Source organism: Notamacropus eugenii, chromosome 5 (assembly GCF_028372415.1).
Source record: "Notamacropus eugenii isolate mMacEug1 chromosome 5, mMacEug1.pri_v2, whole genome shotgun sequence".
Classification (NCBI taxonomy): Eukaryota; Metazoa; Chordata; class Mammalia; order Diprotodontia; family Macropodidae; genus Notamacropus; species Notamacropus eugenii.
In genome coordinates this window covers 354,882,624-354,909,039 of record NC_092876.1, presented here as the reverse complement: position 1 = coordinate 354,909,039, position 26,416 = coordinate 354,882,624, and the positions used below count along the sequence as shown (strand labels likewise).

Genomic DNA, 26,416 nt, shown 5'->3' with positions numbered 1-26,416 from the left:
AAGTAAAATAAAGTTTGACTGTCCAAACCAGGCATAGGATTCTGATATTTGTTGTTCAATCACTTCAGTTGTGTATGACTCTTCATGATCCCATTTGGGGTGCTCTTAACTAAGATACTAGAGTGGTTTGCCATTTCCTTCTCTGGTTTATTTTACACAAGAGGAAACTGAAGCCAATAGGATTAAGTGACTTGTCCAGGGTCACACAGCTAGAATGTGTCCCAGGCCAGATTTGAACTCAGATTTTCTTGACTCCAGGGCCTGCACCACCTACCTGCCCTATGGTCCTGTTATAAAAATAGCTTAATTTCAATGAAAATTTTCCATATATCCAACAGCTATTCTTTAGATTTAAAGGATATGAAATTACTGAGATGTTTACATTTTTTAATTATTGATAAATAAAGAACAAATATAGCAGTCAGTAACCTATAAGGAAAGAATACTGATGGTTCTAGAATCCTATATCAAAGATGGAAAGAACCTCATCGACCAATCACATCATTTTGCAGATGAAGAAACTGGATAACAAATGTCAGTTACCATTATTCAGACTGCACCATTTAATATAAGCTTCATGTTGTTTTGTTCTCCATATTTGTAATTTCTCATAACATGATAATAGTCCATTATCCATATATGCCACAATTTGTTCAGTTATTCCTTTATCATTTGACACATGGATTGGGTTTGGGTTTTTTTTCCCATTATGAACACTGCTGCTAAATTTTTTTTTGTAAAAATAGGTCTCTTTATTAGCTGTCAATAAGACAGAATGTATAGGCTATAGTCTTAGTAGTGGGATCACTAGGATCAAAGTTATCAACAGTTTTGTAGTTAGTTCTTTTTTGTGTAATGCCATATTGCTCTCCAAAAGAGACTGAATCAGTTTGCAATACTACCAATAGTGCAATGATGTGTAATCAGAAACCTATTAAACAAAGTTATCTCAAAGATTACATCTGTAAATGAATGCTGTGTTATGAAATAAGATTCACCATGACACAAAACATATTAGCCTCACATTTCATGCAGGATAAATCAAAAGGAAAGATGACCATTGTCCAGACTGTGACACAGAGTGAATGGATAGTCCATTGTGCAGATGGGCCCAAAAATGAAGAGGAAGGAGAATGGGCTAAGTTGCATTTAGGTATTGTGAAAGCCAAAAAAAAAAAAAAAAATAGAAAGTGAGTGGTTATCTATTGTAAAATGTTTAATCAAATTCTGGTATATGAAGGCAATGGAATACTATTGTACAACAATGTTGTACCAATAATCAACTATGAAGGACTTAGCTACTCTGATCAATACAATGATTTGCAACAATTCTAGAGGACTTCTGATGAAAATGCTATCTACCTCCAGAGAGAAAATTGATTAAGTCTAAATATAGATGGAAACATATTATTTCACTTTATTTTTCTTGGTTGTTTCTTTACCTACAATATGGCTAACATGGAAATACATTTTTTCATGATTTCATCTGTATAACGGGCATCATATTTGTTGCCTTCTCAATGGGTCAGAGAGGGGATGGAAAGAGGAAGAGAATTTGAAACTGAAAATAATTTTTAAATGATCCTTCATTCTAAACAAATTTAATTGACTCAAATGTAAACTGAATTGAAATAAATAAAGCTGCATTTTGTTTTACCAAGCTAAATATTTGCTCCATTTTTTATGTTTCTTTTTAATAATCAACAAACAAAAGGTACAGAGGGATCTTATTCCTCTCAGGTGGTTGTATGAAGATGGGGTCTTCTGCAGAAAATGGTCTATAAAAATCTGTCTGTTGTTTTCTCATATTTTTTTTCAAGGATACCCTGAATTATACATAGACCAGTTTCCTGAAGATTTTATGGCTCCAGCAGAGAAAGTGAGTCTGATGACTGTACAGCCCTCCTTCACTTAAATCCAATTCACCTGCAAGTCATGGTATCACCTCCCTGATGTCATGGTTCTTTTCGAGAACAAAGGGCAAACAAAAATAACAACAAGAAGAAGTAGACATATAGATCCACCAATCAAGCATGTACCCAGATCTATGCTAGGGTCCTAGGGAGATACCAAAATGAGATAGTCCTCGCCCTCAGGAAACCCATATTCTATTACATAAAAACACATTCACAGATGAAAACAGGAAAGATAAGTATGATTGCATTTGCTATAGCTGTTTGGTCATTTTTCAGTTGTGTCTGATTCTTCATGACCCCATTTGGGGTTTTCTTGGCAGAGATACTGGAGTGTTTGGCCATTTCCTTCTCCAGATCATTGTACAGATGAGGAAAACGAGGCAAACAGGGTTAAGTGACTTGCCCAGGGTCACAAGTATCTAACGCCAGATTTCAATAAAGGAAGATGCGTCTTTTTGAATCCAGTGTTCTATCCACTTCACCACCTAGCTGCCTCTATATAAATGATAGACAGAAATAAAGATATATACAAATATATAGATTGTCAATAATCAGAGACCTTTAAAAAAAAAAAGTTGCATTTTAGCTAAACCTTAAGGTTCCCAAGATTGGTTGGTTGTTGTCCTTTGCTCTCAAAGAGGACCAAAATGACATCACTATGCTAGAGTCAAGTTTCAGTGTGTCCAATTGTGGTTGATCAGAACAATAGAAACTCAAAATGCTCTACCACAGATCAGGCACAAAAAATCCGTGCGAGCATTTGGGGTGGATTCTCTGAATTTGCACATTTTGCATTTCTTTTGAGCTATTTCAATTCTTCTTTGTTCGTACAGCACAACACTTTCTTTGATGTGGGCATGCCATGCTGAGTGGTCGAAGTGAAGGTGGGGATGCATAATGGTAGTCATCAATCAACAATTGGTGATTTTTTTCTCAGTAATTTTTTTTGTAATATCACATACAACAGTTTTCATTCTTTCGGAATTTAAGAAATCTTGAAAATCAATCCCTGTGTGCATCTAAAGTTGTCTTGTCTTCACCACAGTATTGTTTGGCCAAGTTGAACAGTTTTTCCCAACATATTCTTAAGTGGTATTCTTCTTTATTTATATAAAAGACGTAAATGTGATGGTTCCATTATAATCAATGATGAGGACAGATTGCCACAGAAATGATGACTCATCTGTTTTGTTTCTATTTCTTTTCTACACATGCTGTCTGGATATTCCGACTTAGTAAATGAATGCATGAATAAATGAATGAGATAAATGAATACCCTCAGTTAAGTACCTTGCTTCATACTTCACCCAAAAACTGAGGCCATCACCAAAAACTCCCTCTTCTCCACTTCTCTTTATCTCAAATCATTCAAATATTTTCTCCCACAATCTTTTCCTTTGTTCTGCTCTCAGATGAAAAGGTGACCCTTATCTTTGCCAAAACAAGCCTCTAGACTTGTGCTCTTGTTCTCATCCCCTCCAATCTTCCCCAGAAGATTGACCCTGCTACGATCTCTATCTTATTTTCAATCTCTCTGTCTGTTCTGCCTACAAACACTCATATATGTTTATTAAAAAAAAAAAAAAACCTCACTTGATCTTATCGATAATTTCTTATTGACAAGTCTAATAGCTTATTCCCAGTCCTAGCCTTCTTGTGGATCACCTTCTCTTCCTGGATATTCTTTCTTCTCTAGGTCTATGGACCTTTTCTGTATCTCCTATCTGTTTAACCTCCCCTCTTTAGTCTCCCTCTCCTCTCCTCCTTTACTGGTTCTTCATCCATGTCACACCAACTAATTGTCGGTATATCCTGGGCCCTCCTCTCTTTTTGTTCAGTGTTACTTAGCTTGGTGATCCCATCAGCTCCTATGGGTTCAGTATTATCTAAATGCAGATGTCTGTCCTTAGTCTCTCCGGAGCTACAGTCCCAAATCATTAATAACAGTCAGTCATCTCCAATTGCATTTCCCAGAGGCATCTCAAACTCAGCATATTCAAAGTTGAACTTATTATCTCTTCTAACTAAATGTTCCCTGCTTCCAAACTTTCCTGTTACTGTCAAGTGTACCACCACCCTCTCAGACACATTGTCATTCTTGCTTCTGCACTCCCACACACCCCTTTACATATCCAATCCATTAAGAATCTTGTCACTTTTTTATCTTCAAGTCTCTAGTATGTCGCCTCTCTACTCACATATCCACCACCCTAGTTTAAGTCCTCATCATTTCCTACCTGGACTGTTGCCATAGCCTTCTAATTGGTCTCTCTCACTCAGGGAGCATCTCCCGTCACCCTGATCTATATTTGACCACTGGACCCAGGTGGTTCCTAAGGAGAACATGAGGCTGGTGATTTTGCACAGCCCTCCCTCACTTAAATCCCATCAAGCCATGGCATCACCTTCCTGATGTCATGATCCTCTTTGAGAACAAAGGACAAACAACTCTCTCCCTCAAGTCTCTCTCCTTTCTAATCCATCTTCCACTTGTCTGCCAAAGCGATTTTTCTAAAGCAAAGGTCTGTCACTGGCTGTCCTTCATTTCTGGAATGCTCTGTTCCCTCACCTCTGCCTCATAGTTGTTCTGACTTCCTTCAAGATTCCATTCAAATCCTACCTTCTGTATGAGGCTTCTCTTTTTCCCTCAGATGCTAAGACTGTCCTCCTTGAGATTACCTCTCATCTATTCTGTATATCTCTTGTATTCCCCCAGATATTTATATGGAATCTCTCTCATTAGAAAGTTCTTGGAGAGGAGGGACTGCTTTTGCCTTTCTTTGTATCCCTTCTTCACCCCCCAGTGACCAAAATTTAACAAATGCTTGTTGACTAACTTACTAGGGAAAGAGATATACTCTTAGAGAGCTGGTAGAATTGTAAATTGAGAGAATCTTTCTAGAAACAATATGGCAACACATGAGGTTTCCAAAATATCATTTTAAACCTACAGATCCCATTTTTGTACTTTGAGCATTATCATAAAAGGAGGAAAGATCAATTAAGAAAGTAATGGACAAATGTGGAAAATTGAAAGCATTGTTAGCTGTTTTGGTCTTGGCAAATCACCAACATTATGTGTATCTATTTTTTCATCTCATGTATTAGGATGCTAGCCAAGACAGTTTCTCTATGAGTTTATGATATTGTATATCTAAGAGAATGACTTTAAAATAGTGTCCTGCAGAATAATACCAGTAATGATATGTAACTCCTCCTACCCCAACTCAAAATGTAATCACAACGTGTTCATGAGATATTAAACTCATATATTGTGAACACCTCTCCGAGCAAAGGGAATGACACAATTGGTTGTGAAAACCAATTAGCTTGACCCAATTTACAGTCAATCTCATGATCTATGTGCTCTGGGGGCTGAAGCCAATTGTATACACAGGCACTTTCCTCTGTACAAGAATACACCCCTTCTCTCTTACTTCAGAGAAAACAAAGAAGAAAGGAAGGAAAGAAGGAAGGAAGGAAGGAAGGAAGGAAGGAAGGAAGGAAGGAAGGAAGGAAGGAAGGAAGGAAGGAAGGAAGGAAGGAAGGAAGAAAGGAAGGAAGGAAGGAAGGAAGGAAGGAAGGAAGGAAGGAAGGAAGGAAGGAAGGAAGGAAGGAAGGAAGGAAGGAAGGAAGGAAATAAAAAAAATTAGCCATGCTCCTGGAGCCCTAAAAAATTGGTCAGAGTTTCAAAATGGGAGCATGTAGTGGAAGAACCCATAATGTGAGAGGGAGAAGGAAAGAATTTTTTACTCCCTCACCATCAACTGTGTTACTTTGAAAGGGAGCTAACTGAGCAGTAGGAAATATCACATCCAGAAGGAATACAGAGACAAGCTCTTTAAACAGATACAGAGAAACGATCACTCCAGGGAAGGTGAAGAAAGTCAGCTATGGACTCAAGGGAGGACTAGTCCTGGTGATTGAGAGTTGAGCCACAGAAAGGACTGAATAAGGAAAGAAAGAAAAGGATGGACTTTCTGGAGTTAAGAATTGTATTTGTCAAATGTTCCTTACATATGTACCTCGCTACTATTAAAGTCTAAATTTGTGCTGGAGGAATGCCTCAACCTGCTACCATTAATTCTGGGGTTAACCCCGTGGGTCTGGCCTCCTCACACTATAGAGAGTGTTAGAGGGTATTACAGTTATTAACTTATGTAATGTTGAAGAAATTCTATACCTCTATTTGTCAGCATCTTTCTTTGCTCCTCTACATATTGTACACCATTTTTTTTACCTTGGGCTTTACTTAGAATGATAGATTGTTAGAACTGAAAGAGACTTTTGAGATAATATGGTCTCATTGCTTTGCACATGCAGAAAGTATCCCAGAGAGATTGAATGAGTTGCCCCAAATTGCATCACTTCAATTGCAGAACTGGAACAAGAAAATAAGTTTCACGACTTTTGGTCTACTTTTCTTTCCACTCTAACTTGTGAGTTCCTTTTAACTTAAGCTTAACCATTCTTTTGGCCATGTAACTATGGAAGCTGTTATTAGCCATGGAAGCTGTTCAGTAAGAAAATTTGGAGCCAGAGGATTAGGCTCAATTCTAGTTTTATTACTTATTGTGTGACTGGGCAAATTATTTAAATTCTCTAGATTTTGATTCCTTTGTTATAAAATGAAAGAGTTGAGCAAGATCTAGTCCTTTCAAATTCTAAAGGTATGATCCATCTTGTCTCTCAATTTGTCATTAATATATTATGTAAAATATAACATATAACATTTTATACTACATATCATATCAGGTCATATATTATATTATATATCAATATTGTATTATATGTTATGTCATTAATATATGAATAATGTCACTAATCCCTTAGAACTTTCTTCTAATCATTGCTTTGAAAATTACATAAAACCCTTGTAGGTAAAAATACATATCAGAAATATTAGCCCCTCAGAATTATGATGTCAAAAAGCAAAACCACAACACCAAAAACTGTAATTTTTCAAAAACATGTGTAGTCTCTTTATCTAGGACAAAGTCATAGTAAGAAGCATAATCACTTTCTTATTTTAGTATTACTGAAACCTCTTACTCACTCTGAACACTAAAATTTTCCTTTCCAAAGTTTTCATTATCATATACCTAGATGAGAGTATGCCACCCACATTCTAGCCCTTGAACTGGCATGACTCTGCAAAACCTGACACTGCAGAGACTTCCATAATTGGGGTGCTTCACATCACGGAAAAACGATTATCAGAAATAACACATCGCTTCCTTATGAGTCACTGGTTAATTCTTCTAAATACAATAAAAGTTGCATTATCTTATTTAACATTACTAACTAGAAAGCTCCAGAAAACCCCACTTTCAATATTTTCTCAATACCAATCCCCAATGCAAGTAAGTGGTGCTAATTAAAATTACAGCATGGATTATTCTGAATTATCATTATGTGCCTAGAGTTTTATTACTTAGGGTTTTTCTTCTATTTGCTGGGAAGCGTAAGTGGGAGCTAGACTAAACTGCTTCACAAGGCTACTACCTATGATACATCACCCTTACAGCTTTTTGATTAACTCACAGATGTTTACAGAAAGAGCTTTATAGGGAAACAGTAAGGGGGAGACCACCTATCAGGGGTGGGGAACTTGTGGCCTTGAGACCACATGTGGCCCTCTAGGTCCTCAAGTGCAGCACTTTCACTGAATCCAAACTTCACAGAATAAATCTCCTTAATGAAAGGATTTGTTCTGTAAAACATGGACTCAGTCAAAAGACTGCACCAAGGACCTAGAAGGCCACATGTGGCCTCAAGGCCACAGGTTCCTCACTCCTGACTAGGTTATTATGAAGTAAGATGAGAGTTTTGACTATCCAGAATGCCTCATTTTGTCCCTACATTTTAGACAAGAAAAGCAAAGATTTAAACCTTGTCTGGAGGCTTGGTTGGTCTGACTTCTATTAGCTGGGTGGGATGACTGGTTAAGGAGCAGTCTACCTGTATTTTAGGAAGAGATTCTAGCAACTATACCAAGACCCTGGCAGGATGGGTGACCCTGGGGAGCCAAGGTCTCTCTGTTTATGGAATAGTGGGTTTCATTCTGTTGTGATTTTTCTTACGATATTATTTCATTAAATGACTTTGCTTGGAACTATTTATGTCCTCTAACTGACTAAAGAAAAAAATAAACTCCATCCTTGAAGGGCTTATGAGCTATAGTTTTGAGTAGATGCAGATCCACAGAGTACCTTAAACTTCAGATCTCTCTGCTGGACAGAGGGGACAGCTAGGTGACACCGTGGATAAAGTACTAAGCGTGAAGTCAACAAGACTCATCTTCCTGAGTTCAAATCTGGCCTCAAACACTTACTAGCTTTGTGACCCTGGGCAAGTCACTTAACCGTGTTTGCCTTAGTTCTTCATTCATAAAACGAGCTGGAGAAGGAAATGGTAAACCACTCCAGTATCCTTGCCAAGAAAACCCCAAATGGGATCATGAAGAGTCAGACACTATTGAAACAACTGAATAACAACATCTATTCTAGGGGGCCTGTTGTATAAAGAGGAAGTACTCCAGATGCTACACAAATATTCTCTAAATACTTGATTTATGATAGGAAATTCTCAAAATTTGAGGTCCTAACATGCTTTATTTTCTTCTTTTAATTTTAATAATTACAACAATGGTTCCAACTCCTTCCTAAAACATATTCATCTGGAGAATGTAGCATAGTACATGAGAAATCAAAATTCTTCTGGCACAGGTCCTTTCACATATCCATATAAGTCACTAAGCTTCCTTAGATTTCAATTTGCCCAAGTATGATTGATTGCCTTTTAAAAATTGATGATCATGAATTTGGCAATTATCAACAAATATGAACATTTTCATATATAAAGAACAGACTGAGAAAATCACATGTGATAATCTCTACAATGTGTAACTTGAAAATTTTAAATATAAACTTAAATTTAGGACAGACTTCAAACTCTGTTCTGCTTGTCTGAGACCCTTCCACTCTCTGCTCTGTGTTTTTTAAATGTTTCAATGATGTTCTTTCCTCTCTTCCCTTTGTTGGTATCACTATCACCTATTACCCTCAACCCCACCATTACCCTCCTTCTTATCCTTCAGTCCATAGTAAAAGAGCCACATCCATTTCAGTCAAGTTGAACTACTCTACTCCTCTGTGGCATTCTGATAAAGTTCACTATTTCCAATTATTTGCCAATCATCAACAATAAAATTACATTGCTCTGGTATAAACCTAAGATACCTCCTCTTTTGGTTCAGCTACCATGATGTTTACTATTATTGCTTTCCTGACATCTACATCACTTAAAGGAAGTTAAAACCTCAGGCTGAGTCCTAGAGAGACTTAGAAATCATCCTAAGTTCTTTGTCTTGTACACTGGTTACTGGTACCAGTGATGCTTTATACCTCATTAAATTGTGGCAGACAGAGCAATTAGACTTACTTTTGATATAGATGCCTCCATTTTTATAAATTAACAAAAATTAAATCATTTTCAACTTATAATCTATGAAATATACAAATTTTAAAGGAAACTTAAGCTTCATAAGTGTAAGTTTTGTGTACTGTTGCTCATTTGTTTCGATCGTATCTGACTCTCTGTGACTCTATTTGGGGTTTTCTTGGCAAAGATGCTGGAGTGGTTTGCTATTTTCTTCTCCAGATCATTTTACAGATGAAGAAACTAAGGCAAACAAGGTTAAGTGACTTGCAGAGGGTCACAAAGCTAGTAAGTGTCTGAGGCCAGATTTAAACTCAGGTCTTCTAGATTCCAATCCTGGCTCTCTGTCCACTGCACCACACAAATTTGTGTACTATGTCACTAATATCAGGTTGTTGTTTTTTTCTAACATTGGTTTGTTATTTTTCTCCTGCTTGTGATCTCCCCAACTCCATTTTTACTGCTACTTCCCATTTCCCACTTTAGCTCTCTGTTCTGTAGCTTTATTATAGATAGGCATTAAATTATGTGATTCACAGCTTTCTGAATTACTTATCATTCATTTTGAATAATTATCAGTATGAATAAATTATTATCCATCTATTCAAGATGGTAACAATTACCCTCAAATAATCCTTAGTATATTTTAGGGTAAGTTACACTTATAGTAAGGTCTAAGACTGATCATCTATTTTTATTTCTCCTCAGCTCAGTGATCCCATAACTCAGAATCTGATTCAGCAGAAAAACCATTGACTTAAGAGTGAAAGGACCTGAGTTCAAGTCTAAGGTTTGCTGTTTGCTAGTTACCTGTGTTACCTCAGATAAGTCACAACCCTTTTAGCTTTCAGTTTTCAGTTTCTTCATTTATAAAATAAGATGATTGAACTGAATAACCTCTAAGGTCTCCTCTGTCTTTAAACTTATCAACCTAATTGCTTTCCCTTTCTAGAAGTTTGAATTGCCTTTTTAAACAACTATTTTTATTTGTTGCATCACAAATATATGGAGGAGTGGGAAAACAAGTCTTCTCTAGCCCAGATTGAATTCTCTTTTATAAAAAGAAAAATAATTAATAAAAACAAAACAAAATGCTCAACACAGTGACAGTGTATGATTCAGCTCTGGTAGCCCCCTTCCTCTGTGATGAAAGAAGGAAGAGACTTCATTTTCTATTCTCCGGCACCATTAGTGATTTTTTAATTTACTCAGAGATTGAGAATTCTTTTCCTTTACATTATTGTAGTGGCTTTAGACACTTTGGGGTCTACTTAATTTATTCTACAAGAACTCACATGACTCCTCCCATCTCTGAATTTCTCATATTTGTCATTTCTTATGGCTCAATAATACTCTAATATATTCCTAGATCACAGATTTTCCAGATATCCCCTAAGTGATGGACATCTATTTTGTTTCCAGGTGAGTTGGATTTTAAGAACTAGAATAACATAATAACATTATGTATCCAGAATGTTTTTATTGTCCCACTCAAAATTTCTCTCTTCCTTTGGATTAGAGCAAGGCCCTTATTTTTGATCCTTACAACTTAAAATGCCTTTAAATAATGAAGTGGTTTTCATTACATCTACCATCTTTCATTCTCCTTAAAGCAAGTGATAATAATTCAGCTATTATCCATTCTTCTTGTATTCTTGGCAAAGAAAAATAATATTTATGATTAGCATTTTAATTTGAATTCCTAAGGATTAGCTTACTTGCAACACGTTGTTCTAAAGACTTCCCTATAATTTGATGCCAAGTGTGATACAGAGGAATCGATATTTACTAACTATGTGACTTTGGGCAAAGTGCTTAACCTCTTTTGGTCTCAGTTGCTTCATTCGTAAAAGGGAAATATAGTACTTTACCTGTTTGAAGGCAGAAGACTGAACCTGGTGATTTTAGAGGTCTTTTTTAGTATCAAGAGCTTTATAATTCTATTGTAGAATTTGACCAAGAAGTAAGCATTGCATAATCTAGCACTTATAATTACTTAATATTGTGGAGTTTATTGTTTGATGGTGAAGACAATACATTGGATTTATAAAATAGCATAAACAAATTCTAAGCCTTCAGGTCACCTCTCAGTGAAAAATCCCCAGCATTCACCCTGCAATGACTTCTCCTTTCATGGGACCACAATGGGAACATTTATGGATGTAACATATGTAGATTTCTGTTCTCTGTTACCATTAATTCTCTGTTCTCTTATTTACTCAGAGGTTAGCTTTTTTTGAATGCTCTTTTCTTTTACATGCTGTAATCATTTGAGGAACTACATCTATAGATTTACATTCTGGATCAAAATATTTCAGCTGCTTTCTGGGAGTTTGCCACACTAACACTGGTACCCATAACAGCAGAGTATAGGTACCCACATTGATGGAGTCAAGTATCTACAGAAATATCTAAGAATCACTTTGCCCATGTTCTGGTAACCATAGAAAACTGAATTATGCATAATCCTTCCTCTTCAATTTAAATATTTAACTGCTTTTTTGATGCAGAAAAACAGGAACTAAAAACATCAAGTGAGTTCTGAAAGATCCAGATAAATTATGACAATTTCCACGTTGTGAAAACCTAGAGGTCAGGGATTGTCTTTTTCTTCTTTTTGTATACCCAACACTTAGCACACAGTGTGTTGCACATAGTAGGTGCTTAACAAATGCTTATTGACTGATTTCTGTCTTCATGAAAAACAAATACCTGAATGGATGAATATATTTTTCAGTTTTCATCAAGACATTTTAAAGTTGGCGAGCCAAGGTCATAGACTCCTGATTATTGTTTTTTCTCCTCATTGATTTTTCTAACTACTACTCTTCCTTTTCTTGTTCAGTCACTTCATCCACGTCCAATTCTTCATGACCCCATGGGGGTTTTCTTGGCCAAGATACTGGAATAGTTTGCCATCTCCTTCTCCAGTTCATTTTACAGGTGAGGAAGCTGAGGCAAACACAGTTAAGTGACTTGCCCAGTCACCCTAGTATTAAGTGTCTGAGGCCAAATTTGAACTCACAAAGAGAAGTCTTCCTGACTTCATGCCCAGCACTCTAACCACTGCACCTCCTAGCTGAATGACTCCTTATTTTTTCCCAAATCCATCACAATTAACAACATCTGCTTCTTTTAAATGTAAATTCCATATTTAATGATTTTTAGCAAATAATTAGAAGTATTTGGAATGTAGCAATAAAACACTATGGATTAAAGGGTAAGTGAAGGAAAAGAAGGGAAAGACACATTCTCTTGTCTTAGTTCTGCTCATCATATATGAAATTGAATTTATAGAATTCAATTAAGTTATGTGTAATAGCGTCCTCATTTTTTAAATGAAAAATAGTGCTTAACAACCTGCACATATGCAATGAGGGATTGTTATGGATGTGATTATATAGTGCTTTTCAAAGCATTATACAAAAACTAATAATGCCATGAATTTGCACGGCATACCTTTTTTTCTGAGGTCTCTGAGCTCTAAGATCTTATCTCAAATTACTAGTACATTTTGGTTGAGATCTTAATCAGTATCACAAAATCCAGGAAACTGAAGCTGTACTAGAGCAAACTTGCTTTTGTGACAATATACCAGTGACATCTTCTGGATATTCTCAAAATTTTTCAATGCAAACATGTACTCTGACTCAAGTGTGGTGGCTAGAGAAGTTATATTCTAAATTTCCTGGCATTTGGGTGTTGGAAATATCAACCTCAAAATTTCCCAAAGGCCTAATGAAAATTGTAAATAAACTGTTTTCCAGAAAAGTATAAGTTATCCACAACTATATGGTAACCATGCTCCAAATCACTAATAAAAAGAAATACAAATTTAAACAATGTTGAAGTTTTACCTCACAGCCTTCAAAGTTGCAAAAAGTAACTCAAAAAATAGAAACCATTAATGTTGCAGGTACTATGAGAAGAAAGATAAACTAATATACTGTCGGAAGAACTGTGAATTGGTCCAACGATGTGGATTATAATTTGAAATTTCTCAAGAAAAGTGATTCAGCATCTTAGGCTCAGATTCCTTTGTGTGTAACCAATGGAGATCAAAGTCAGAAACAAAATTTCAATATATACAAAATACTCTTTTGCTCCCTGTGGTAGCAAAAATAAAAAGAATAAATGAAAAGAAAAAGAAACCAAATGGGTGTCTATCAAGCAGAGAATGCCTAAAACTTCTATGGTATATGAATCAAACAACAAGTATTATTATACTTACATGTAATAGAAAACTGAATGTAATCAAATATGGGGAGCCAGTGGAGTTTATTAAGAAAGAGAGTGACATGATCTGGCCTGTGCTTTAGGAAGATCACTTTGACAGCTGAGAAAAGTATGAACTGGAGTGACAGGAAACTTGTGGCAGGAAGATCCATCAGCAGGCGATTGCAATGTTTCAAGAGTGAGGGACTGTGTTCTTGCACCAAAGTGTCAGTGGCAGTTAGTGTCAGAGGAGAGAAGGGGGAGGATGTGAGAGATGTTACAAAGATAAATTCAACAAGTAGCAGACTGGAAATAGGGAATGAGAGAGAGCAAAGAGTCAAGGATGACAAGTAGGCTTTGAGCCTGGGTGACTGAGAGGATAGTGTTCTCCTGGACAATAATAGAGAAGTTTAAAAGGGTGGAAGGTTTAGAGGAAAAGATAATAAATTCATTTTGAATATGCTGATTATCAGATGTCTACAGGACATCCCGTTGGAGAGGTCCAATAGGCAGTTGGAGCTCTATAGACAGGACTGATTTGAGAATCATCAGCAGAGAGATCATCATTGAATCCATGAGAGCCAATGAGATTATCAAGTGAAATAAGGTAGAGGGAGAAGAGAAGAGAGCCCAAAATGGAATTATGAGGGCAAAATGTTGTATACGTTGTCAGATACAGTCACTGTTATCTATTGTTTTTGCTTAACTATACTCTTCATTATAAGGAAAGGTTCAATTTTGAGTAGGGATGGAGCGGGGGGGAATTCCCATATCTAGAAATGACTGTGGCATAAAAACAATAAGATTAATTCCATAAATAACCAAATGAGGTAAATTAAGGAAATTTTTCACCAAACATTTTAAAGTTCCTCTTAACATTTATGTTCCCTAAATCTCTAAACTAGAAGATGGAGGGAACATAGAGAAGAACTTCCTGGTACCATTTTTAGATTCTGAGATAGAATACAGAGGGCCATCATTGTTAGGACTCCTTTCTTAGAGTTCATTAAAATAATTAAATGATTGACTTACCTGCTTTTATCTAAGTTCAAAGTAGCAAACTAGGTATCTAAAACACAGTATGAAAATCTTATCTGGAGACTTAGTGTTTAATAAGGGATTCCCAGGTTATCCATGAACTAATACATGAAAACTATCAGTATGGTATTAGTACTTAGCAATTAGCCCATGGCCTCATCAATGGATGCATGCCTAGGTTCAAGATACATTTTAGCTCATATATCGCCTCCAAGTTTCCCTTTCATGAGAGCAAACAGGAAGCATGTTAATTGGCAACAATACTTAATTAAACAAAACATCAGAGCAAATAACAAAGAAAAATACACACACAAACACAATGGGCATACTTCCCCACAGACTGCCACCATACTATTGGTGGAAGAAGAGACCCACAGCCTGGACAATTCGTGTTCCTAGGGTTGTGACTCAGTTGGAATACTTCTCTACCAAGGAGGCTATTTGCTCATGTATTGGGCTACTTTATCTTCTTAGCTGACATCTGCTGCTTCTTCACTGAATTGTAGCTATTAAGTAATCTCTTCCTCACAGCAAGTGTCTACAACTCTTTTGTATATTAGCCTGTAGTCTCAAGTCTATTATTACTTTTTTTGTAAGTTACACTGACAGTCAGATGGAGCTAGCGCAGCTATCAAGTGCTTTACGTCAGTTCTGTCTTTTTGACTGACTTTGTTTCCAGGTCCAGTGATGTTTGGGTTGTGTTGAATAAATTCCTTTCAACTCTCCCACTTACCCCCTAGCAACTAGAAAACAAGATTATTCTGGAACTTTATTTAGCAATTCTCCAAAGGCAGGGTCAACGTGGTGACCTTGGTTTTCTATCTCTTTCCTCCTTCCCCCATCTCCTTTTCCAGCTTTGAGAATAATTTCTGGCATGTAGTAAGCACTTAATAATTACTCCAGCTTTCTATCTTTCTAGCTATCTTTCTATCTATTTATTTATCTATATCTGTCTGTCTGCTTGAGAATAGCAATCAAATCAACATGATCATTCCTGGAAAGGACATGTCAATCATTCCCTATGATTCCTTTTGACTTCCCTTTTCAAAACATTCCTCCCTGGCTTCCATTCCCATATGGGTTATCTTCTATTAGGAGACTAGGTCCCTTGAAAAGAGGGGTCTGACTAGCTTGTTTGTATTTGTATCTTCAGTGATTAGCACAATGGCTGCATATAGTAAGTATTTAATAAATGCTTTTTCATTCATTCATTACTATAGTTACTATGGCAGAGGAAAAAAATCTCATTATCCTGAATGAACTATAACCTCTCCACCTCAGTGTTGCTGAGTTGCTGACTCAGTTGCTGACTACGTGACAGAACCTGAATGAATTGCCTTCCCCTTTCTCCTTTCAGCTATAACAAAACCTGACAACTACCCCCATCCTGCAGAAGCTGAATACACAAAACCCTGCAGTGCAGACCAGTTTTCCTATAGGGATAGACAGTATACCATTGATCTAATCAAATGCCTCAGACTGATTGTGTACTGGAAGAAGACCTAAAAAAGCTATATAAGTCAAATCTATGCCCTAGGGAACTGAAGCTGACCCCAGCAAGCAGTCTTCCTTAGCATATTAATAAATTTATTTTTCTTTCAGTTTAGTTATTTTATTAGACCTCCAGTTATGCAGACCTGACAATGGCTAAGATTCTCCCTGGATTATCGAGTAACCCAGTTCAGTCTCCCTAAATACTACCCCAAATGCTACCTCCCTTATATGAAAGGGCAATGGCTTATTCTTTTGTCTTTGAAATAGATTTGAAATTCATTATTAGAGATCTCTTTATTGCTAATCATTAAAAGTAAATCCATTCTTAATAATTCTGCTGTTTGGAGGTAGGTAATTGGTCCATGATGGTCTTTTTCCTTGCTGAATCAATCCACGGATTATGAAAGCTTGATAACCACTGAAAAAGGTTCTCTTTAACGCTTGCAGTCTATAACTAATTTTTGCAGAAAGGCAATGTACTGTGGCAGAAAGAACAACAGATAAAAAAAATCAGAAGACCTAAATTTTAGTCTCAGCTTTGTTACTAAACCTCACATTCGAAGTTCTCTTGAACTTGTTTTCCAATAACCTTGGACAAGTCATTTAACCACTTGAGGCCTGTTTCCTCATCAGCTAAAAAGTAAAGTGGTTTGAGTTAGATGATCTCTAAGGTCCTATCACCTTCTGAATGCATGAGTAAAAAAGATTTTGGCTTCTCAGCCTTGAAGGTGTACAAGCAGAGCATGAACACACATCCTGGAAGACTACCGTAGAACAGAATCCTATTTTAGAAGGGATTCCCAGGTAGGAAGTTGAACACATTATCTTACTCTAAGCCTATGGTTTTAAGAAAGTAAATGATCAGACAACAAAGATAAAAGGAAATTCAGATCCCATTGATCCACTACATATTCTCATCTAAATTATCCTACTCAATTCAACATACCTAGCCTACGCCATTCAGCCCCTGTCTCTACAATTAAGCCTCTCTACCCTAAGAATTTCAAATTTTACTTATTTATTTTGGTCCATTATGGGTGGCTTTGGTACTGCAGTAAACTTTTAAGTTACTATGCAAAAAAAATTAAATAAATAAAAATTTGTACTTTTAGAGACAGGATACAGAGAAATTTTTCAAATGAAGGAAACATTAAAACTAAACCTTCTCATAGGCATGTCTTGTGGCCAAACCTTCACTGACTGAATGGTTTAGTTCTAAGTGCTTACTTCCAAAAAGGAAGGAAGTTTAACTACAAAGTGTACAGTTTCCTATTTTAAGTCACACTTAGTAGTTATTTCTAAGTAGAATTTATTCAAAGGTGGCAGAAAGGATTATCCTTAGGAAAAAAGAAAGTTTAGGATAAGGCTAAGTAGTTACAAAGTAATCCAAAAGAGATATAAGAACTATTCATCTAAAATAAGAGCTGTTGTGGGTGAGTGTGGTTATTTATTTTTATCTCTTTTCTTTTTGTCCATCCTGTTAATTCAGGTTTATTAAAGCATCATTTTGCCAGTGAAAGCCACAACAGAGGAAAGTTAAGCCATTAGACTTAGATGCAATTATATTTGTTTCTTTTTGATAGGCCACAAGGACATTCAGGTCAAAAATTCAGAAATGTGTCCTTATCCAAATATTGTATATTTGTAAAAGATAGGCATACCTTAATTTCACTTGGTGAAACCTACCAATCTAAAACTTGATTTTATTTCCTTCAAAATCCTTAATGTTTCAAAATATCTGGCAGACATAGGCTACCGTCTTTGTATGTTGTGATGGATGGATTAACCATTAAGGAAATATGACTTTAAAAAAATAAAACACAAGACAGAAATAGAAATGGACTATACCAGAGGTGTGGAGTGATTTTAACATGCATGAGTGGAGGGATATATGCCCCCAAAAAATTAATGACAGATCTTTTAAAAAAAGAAAATATAACTAGGATCTGCCCTTGAATCTGAGCCCAGAGCCTGGCAAAAAGGAATATCTCAAAGGACTCTTGTTCAGGGAATGTTTGAACCTACAGTATTAGTGGCATCAGCCAATGAGGATTCTAGTGATTAGGTTTTAAAAAGCAAGAAGTTTAAAAAAAAAGATGAGGCTGAAAGAACTAACATAATATGTCATTTGTGTATCTATTTCTTAATCAATATTGAAAAGCAACAATGATGCTTTCTTGAGGAGACGCAAAATTCTGAATGTTCGTGTAAAATGTAACCTAAATAAATTGTAGTGGGGTATCCAAGATACTATGATAGTAAAAAGGTCAGTAACTCAGTCAGTTTTGAATGGGGCTAACCAATTAAGCCATAGTTAGTTATGAACCTGAATGCCATTTGGCATAGCTAGTGGAGCCCCATAGACAAAATTTTTAGTTTCATTACTATCAACTGCAAGCCTAACTAGGGCCAGACAGATTGTAAATGTGCGTTAACATTTGTTGGTCACAAGAGGGAACGATGATTAGACTTAATGTAGCTCATCACTACTCAGATTGATTTTTAGAGTGATGCCAGAATGTGGAAAGATGATTCATTTAATTAAGTTGCCAAAATTAATTGAATCAAATACCCTTTAAGGCACAATGGGAAGTAAGTTTTGTCCCCAAATCAATAAATTAATCCATTGTGAGTTCCATCATGTTTCCTCATTTTTACCTTCATACATCGGATTTATATAAGCCTATAAGATTTACCAAGTGTCTCCCTATAAGCTACATGTAAATTCTGTTATTTCTCTTTTATAGATGTGGAAACTAAACCTCATAAAAGTTAAGTGGTCACCCAGACTATACATGACCAAGCTGAGATTCACACCTAGACCTTCTGACCCCAAATCTAAGCCACACCATTTTCTAGCATTTCACTACACACATATCATTGCCCCAAGACCTACTCTTTTATCCTTCCCCTGTATATGGTGAGGGTCGGGGGAGAATGTTTATCTTCTCTAAAGTAAAAGAACCCCACTTTCATCCTGGCTCAATCCTTTCTGCTTCTTTTATCCCTCACAATTTTCTCATCCCCCTCCAGTACCTGCAATCTCTCCCTCTTCTTAGGTTCTTTCTCTTCTTTTTTCAAACAAGTTCATCAGGACACCTTTCTTCGATCCTACTCTATCTTCTATCCCATCTCTCCTTCCTTCCACAGTCAAAGTATTAAACCATGTGGTCTTTAACTGCTTCCTCACTTCCCAACACCTATTACCTTCTCAATGAATGAAAAAGCATTTATTAAGTACTTCCTGTGTGTCAGGTACTGTGTTAATCTTATATAATGCTCCTACCCAGACTACTCCATAAAATGGTCTTTTATCTCAAGTTCTCTAAGAATTCTAATGCATTTCAACAACCCTATTTCTTGAAACTTTTCAGCTTCCATTATGTTGTTCTTGTTCAGTCATTTTAGTGGCACCATTTGTAGTTTTCTTGGCAAAGATACTAGAGTGGTTTGCTATTTCCTTCTCCAGCTCATGTTACAGATGAGGAAACTGAGACAAACGGGGTTAAGTGACATATTTGTAAGTAGCTGAGGTGAGATTTGAACTTAAGAAGATGAATCTTCCTGACATCAGGCCAAGCATCCTATCCACTCCACCTCCTAGCTGCCCCTAAATAGAATTTCTTTTATACTACCTGTTTTTCTTTCTGCCTTTTGGAGCACTGATTCTTGGGTCTTCTTCTGCACTGTGAGTATACCTCCATGGTGATCATATCTTTTCTTCTCCCTATATTTACTTGTTACAGTTACTCTCATAATTCTAATTATCACCTCCCTCTTTGGAGATTATTCATAGATCTCTAAGTCCAGCCCTAACATATGGTTTTACTTGATTTGTGGGTTTGTATTCACTATTATTGATAGAACAATTCCACTTGGATGTTCTACCATTATATCTCTAATATTTCCAGGGGATGACCAGGGGATACTCAGGGCTCACTTTGATAAGGAGCTATCGATAGAATGAGTAGAAAGAACACAGCACCTGTCATCACACGATCTGAGTTTGAATCCTGGATTTTCCATTTTACTATGCATATGAGGGTGTTAGATAAGATGATCTTTCAAATTCCTTCCAGTTCTAGTTCTTTGATCCTATGATTAATGTCAGAGCAAAGACCTGACCCTGATTAACAAGAAGTTAAAATCCTGTCAGGAAAATATCACAGAAAGGCCTTTGCTACCCTCTGTATTAAAATAGATATTTTTTGAACAACAATTCATAGTGTATATTCTACTAATTGTAAATAGTTATGGAACAGCTGGGAGGTGCAGCAGATTGAGCATTGGTCTTGGAATCAGGAAAATTCATGTTCATATCCAGGGTCAGACACTTGTTAGCTGTGTAACCAGGTCACTTAACCCTGTTTTCCTTAGTTCCTCATCTGTAAATTGAGCTGGAAAAGGAAATGGCAAACCACTCTAGTATCTTTGCCAAGAAAACCCAAAGGAAGGGGGTCACAAAAAGTAGAACACAACTGAAAATGACTAAACAATTCACGTAAAAGCTTTTTTACCCTTATGTATTTTCTTAATCAGCAAGCAGAGAGATAGCAGCGCAATTAGTATCATACAGAGACCTGGGGAAATTTCTGATTTTTTAAAAAATATTCTAATAATATTAATGACAGTAACTGACATTTATAGAGGGCTTTTAGATTTTTATGCATTTTACATATGTCATCTTACTTGGTCCTCTCCTGATTCCCCTTAATTCTAGTATCCTCATTCTGTTGACTATCTCCCATGTACTTTGTATATATCCTGTATGTAGTTTATTTGATCGTAACTACGTTTGCCTGTTGTTTTCCTCATTAGACTGTGAGTTTGTTGAGGTCAGGAGCTGTCTTTTGCCTTGTGTTAAATTCTCAGTGTTTGGCACAATGTCTGGCATACAGGAGGTGCTCAACAAATGTTTATTGACTTTACGAATAACGGGAACCACTAACCTAACGTAGCACCAATAAAAAGTGACAAGAAGACCAAAAGATGTGGATCATTACAAAGGACAGGAATTACAATAAAGCTCATTTCTGTTATCCATAGAAACAGAGACTGTGATGACATGAACACCTCATTTTCAAAAATCAATTTCAACATTTTTTGAATCTCAACTTTGATGACAGCTGCTTTTTTTACTCTACTATTTCAAGAGTCTATTATTTCCTCAGACACTGACCCCCCCATCCCACCCCATTTCCACCCCCACTTCCATTCATGCAGTTCTTCTAAAGTGGGGCTTCTTCAGCTCTTCTGTCACTGATTCTTAATAGGTGAAGCCTGTGGAGTCTTTCTCAGAGTAATGATTTTAAATGTAAAAAAATAAAATTCATAGTATTACAAAGGAAAGTAACTATATTGAAATATATATATAATGTTTTTCTATCCAAATTCACAGATCCTGGGGATCCCAGGTTAATAAATTCTACTCTAAAGCCCAGCAAATAATCTTCAGGAGTAACTATAACCAAATATTCATTAGCCTACAGCCAATGAAGGGGTACACCTGTATAAACTGATTCTTAATCTTGTCCTCAGACAAAGGATAAACCACTGTTAGATTCATCCTCCCAATCCCGCCAGCTTCCTACATTCCAAGCTTGCCCTTTATTAGCATAGCCTTCAAAAAGCCAGGGTCAACTATCACGGACTGAGAGGCATTGGAGGACTTTAGTGGTACAGCCAATATGGTTGCATTTCACCTTCATTTCTTGCTACTTGCCTGACCTCTAGTGGAAGTTGAAAAGTAGACAGACAAAAAAAAAAAGAGAGGGAAAAAAGTAACAGGGTCTCCTAGAATTACCCACACCCTAGATAAGCCCTCCTCAAAACTACTGCTCATAAATGGCAATAATGAATTTAATTGAAACACAGAATTTTAGCCTTAATACTAGGGGGAAATTCGCTAATATAATTTATGAATAACTCCATGGTCATGTCTACAAACATGAATGTTCAAAGCTAGATAAATTAAAATGTTAAAAAAATGAGAGATATAATAAACTGTTTAGGTCTATTTTCTTTCAAGAAACCCTGTTGAAAACACAACTCTATTACCTGCCATATTGCTTGAATTAACAAAATTTCTCCCACTAACCCAGGTCATAAGCAACTAACATGATACATATTTCATAGACATCAGCACTGTGATGGAATTCCTGAAACAATCTAACTCCACAGTAAGTTATTTATTTCACATTTCATTCACTCGTTCTTACAAAACTCTACCATAGTACCATGTATTCTTAACCACCAAGGATATTGGTGTCAGGGACTTAAAAAACAAAACACTTATCCCAATAAATGTACATTAGTAAGACAGCCCCAAATTTACTCTGAGCACTAAACAGCAGCTCAAACTGTCCTACAGTCTACATTTTTTCTAAAAATTATGTCAAGTTTTTGAAAGGTCTATCACATACTTAAACGTATCCCGGAATCTATCATATTAAGTAACTACAAAAATTTGAATTGATTATTAAAAATAATTAGAGAAAGCTAGCATAGGTAGATGACTTCAAAGCCTGGAAGACCTGAGTTCGAGTTCCATCTTTGATGGAACATACTGGCTTTGTGATCCTAGGCAAGTCACTTTTCCTCTCAGTGCTCTTGGCAACTCTCTTAATCTACTGAGTTAAAGAGAAAGTGCTGACCTACATTAATAGAGGGAGTTTCCTAATTAGTGGAATCACAGATATAATTCCTTTCCCTAATAATAAGAGTCAAGGTCATTAAGCACCTCCTGTGTGTCAGACATGGTGCAAAAGTACTGTGCTTACAGGAAGAAAAAGGCAAAAGACAGTCCCTGTTCTCAAGGAACTCACAGTCTAAAGGGAGAGACAACATGCAAACAACCATGTACAGACAAGCTATTAACAAGATAAATTGGAAATAATGAAGAGAAGGTAAACATTAGAATTAAAGACAATCTTATAGGCTTCTTGCAGGTGAGATTTTGTTGCTGTTACTGATACTTGAAGGAAGCTCAGGAAGTCAGGAGACAGACATGAGCAGGGAGAGCATTCCAGACATGAGAAACTTATAGAACAGGAAAATAAAATGCCTTGTGCAAGCAAAAATGAGGAGGTCACTGTCACCGGATCCCAGAATATTTGAGAAGAAGATGTAATTACTTAGAATCCAGAAAATATTCTGTTGATTACATTATAGATACACTCAAATTATGTACTGTAGATAAAGGATCGGATTCTAACCCTAAAATCCGATTCTAAATCCATTCCGATTCTATCAGGTCTCCGATTCTAATGCTAACCTTGAATTTTTCTAAATCTTATTGGATTTTTTACCCTTAATCTAAAATTTGTGGGGAAAAATTGATGGGACAATCTCTTACTTATAATGTACTTCCTTTCCCTACTCAGTGTTGCTTCTGAAACTTCTTGGATGTAGGACATTGGGCAAATCATTTCATCTCTCTGAGTCTCAGTTTGCTCATCTATAAAACAGGGATAATAATACTTGCAGTCTTTCACAGGACTATTGTGACAAATGCATTTTGTAAGCCTGAAAGTGCTATGGAAACACTTTTTGAAATATGGTTTTCTTTTTTATATGATTTTTATTATGAATGTTATCATCAAAAATATTTCAATAAAAAAGAGGATTGAATATGAAACCATGAGCTTCTATTACATATGGTTTGGATTTTTAAAGTGCATACTATATTTTACAGAGTAGTTATAAAATTACCCCATTTGCATCTCCTTTTAACTCCTTGTTTTCTTCTATGTATTTTTATTGATGCCTTTTCCTTTCTTTTTTTGCATCTCTATCTGTACCCACTAACCCGCTCTTATTCCCCTCCAATCTGAGGCTTTCATAGAACAAATGTTAATGAAACATTATAAAATATTCTCTATCAGAGGAATAACTTTAAAAATATTCAACCTGATGTCAAATATAAGTTTAAACTGCTGCATTACTCAACCTCAAGAATTGTTACAGTGGTACTGTGAATAGTACTACTCTTTTTTTAGAAAAAAAACATAAAAGTACAGTATAAAGTAGAGGAAAACCCCCTGTTCAAAAGGCTTACTAACGTACAGGTATATGCATGCATTTTATTGACATTGACTACTTGGAGTTTCTACCTTTAGGCTTCTAAATTATCTCATCAGTAAAAACAGCATAAAAGTATGTCTAGAAATTGGACAAGCTTTCAGGTAAGAAACATGGGGAAATATATCTTAATCATATTTGATTATTAAATGATACCAACACATGTAGTTCCCTTATACCCACTTCTTTCTACTCAAAGTGAAACCTCAAAATCACCTCCTACAGCAACTCCTAGCAGCCCTTGACAGTGAAACCAGGACTCCCAAAGAGCAAGTTCTTGCCCCTCAGAACTCCCACAGAAACCCACAGGTTGAAGAGTATCTCCTCCAACCCACAGTTTTCAATGATGACTACACACCACCACAGATAAGATGTTAGAACTGTTCAGTTATATAAAACAACCTTGTAGCCCGCACACGTAACAGAAAATAGTCATTTGCTTACCACTCCTATTAACCAGGAGGCAAAAGGTGTTCAGACTATTTTAGAAAATAATTTAAAAACTTTAAAAAAAGGATGAAAGACATCCCCCATATACATACATATGCATATGTTTGCACAAATATACATTACAAAATCCGCACAGATTTCAAACAAATGCAAAGTTCAACAGCCCTTAACTCAAAGCTTACTACTCCTTCTCTAAGTATCCTTTTAGAGAGTTCAGACTTACCAGCTACTAGGAAACTAATCAAAAGAGTCAGCAGCATCAAATCAAAAGCCTTCCAAATGGAGTTCACATCCATAGTGTTTGCTCCTTCACTCTGTACTTCCTCGCCAGTTAGTTAGCAACTGAACTGTGGACATGGTGAGTCCTTCTCTAACATGACCCCCTCTTCTCCTTGCTGGTAGCTCCCAGCTCGTTAGTCGTCCTGCTCCCTAGCCCCAGCCAGCCTCTTCCTTCAGCAATATGTGTTTCTGACTGATTAGTAACTTAGGTCAAGAGTTGTTCTCTATAACTTGACACAGCAACAGATTTCCTGTAAGAAATGCTGAGACGAAAAACCAAGGAGGCTGATTGACAAGATGATCTGCATGCTTATTGGTTCTCCACTAAGTTCTGTTGTGAACAGATTAACTTTTCAGTAGGGTTTACTTAAATGAAGACAAACCGGATTTCTCTGACTTAGAGTAGACAGTAGGGAAGGATATTTATTTATACCTAACAGATGTCATTGAAGTATCCCTGTATGGTAACTACCAGAAGCTTTTTAAAGTTTGAAAAGCCCCATGATGACATGGCGAAGTTATGTCTTAATGACAAAGTCTAAACAGTGGTTTTCTTACCTGGTAATTCAATGTTTTTCTATGCAAAATGAATAAGTTTCTCAGTAGGGATTTTTACATGTGACTGACATTTTTATAATTCTCTTTTATCTTTGCCAATCATTAATTTTAAATTAAAAACTGAAAATGACAAGGAGAAATCTCATTTTAGTTCTTCACTAAAATCTCAACTTGTCACAGTACCATCCTTCTGGTAAATTCAATAAAGGCAGGCCATTTAAATTCTGCCCATTGAAAGGAGAGATCATATATAGAAGGTAAGTAATGGACCTCTATATGCTGAAAATCTTTGACCTCTCTACAGAACTCTCCAGTAGGGCAAAGAAAAAAATTATTCTTAGGAAAGGTAACAAAAAAAATTTGCATTTTTGCTTTTGAGATTACAATCCTGTTTTTCTATTTTCTAAACTTTTTTTTAATTTTCTTCCTCATCTCCTTATCATACTTTCTCTCTACATATTCATGTATAGTAAGTGAGAAAGTGAACTGCTTGACAGGAGCAAGAACTGATAGGTCTATACAAATATCTAAAAAGACATTTTATACCAAGTTAAATAATTTTTTCAAAGAAAAAAAAGAACATGACCCCTCTCCAATAGGTGTATAACACCAAGTATCTGATATACAAATATTATTAGGCAGGAAATGTTAATAGAAAAAAATCTAACATGCTGGTTTCAATTGTATAAGAGATATGCATTCATCTCTATATCCACAGGATCATAGCTACAGTTTGACCCTGGAATTCAGAAGCAATGAAGCAAAAATACTTAGATAACTCAATGGATCAGTGATCTCAATGAGGTGTGTGCCCCCCCATCACTGGCATGAGCCATCCCTCTATGCCCCTCTTTGTCCTTGCTTATATCCTTCCAAGGAAATAGAATGTGCTGCAGGGGTTTCCCTGGATCTCCTGATCTTACATGGATGCCAGCAGAGCCTAAGGG

At 36.3% G+C, this 26,416-nt stretch overlaps 1 protein-coding gene and 1 long non-coding RNA gene across 2 annotated transcripts in view; one reads left to right on the top strand and one right to left on the bottom strand.

Annotated features, from left to right (window-relative positions):
• The window catches only part of CD200R1 (CD200 receptor 1), a 40,536-nt gene extending 15,386 nt beyond the window's left edge, over nucleotides 1-25,150 (bottom strand). The window contains exon 1 of the mRNA XM_072613999.1: nucleotides 24,856-25,150. Coding sequence (XP_072470100.1) covers nucleotides 24,856-24,928 — 73 coding nt within the window. The 5' untranslated portion in view covers nucleotides 24,929-25,150. The remainder of the gene's footprint in view (nucleotides 1-24,855) is intronic.
• LOC140506636 (uncharacterized) lies at nucleotides 10,029-12,313 on the top strand. The gene is made up of 3 exons (XR_011968020.1): nucleotides 10,029-10,146; nucleotides 10,726-10,778; nucleotides 12,202-12,313. It is a non-coding gene; the product is annotated as an uncharacterized lncRNA (long non-coding RNA).
• Nucleotides 25,151-26,416: the final 1,266 nt, after the last annotated feature.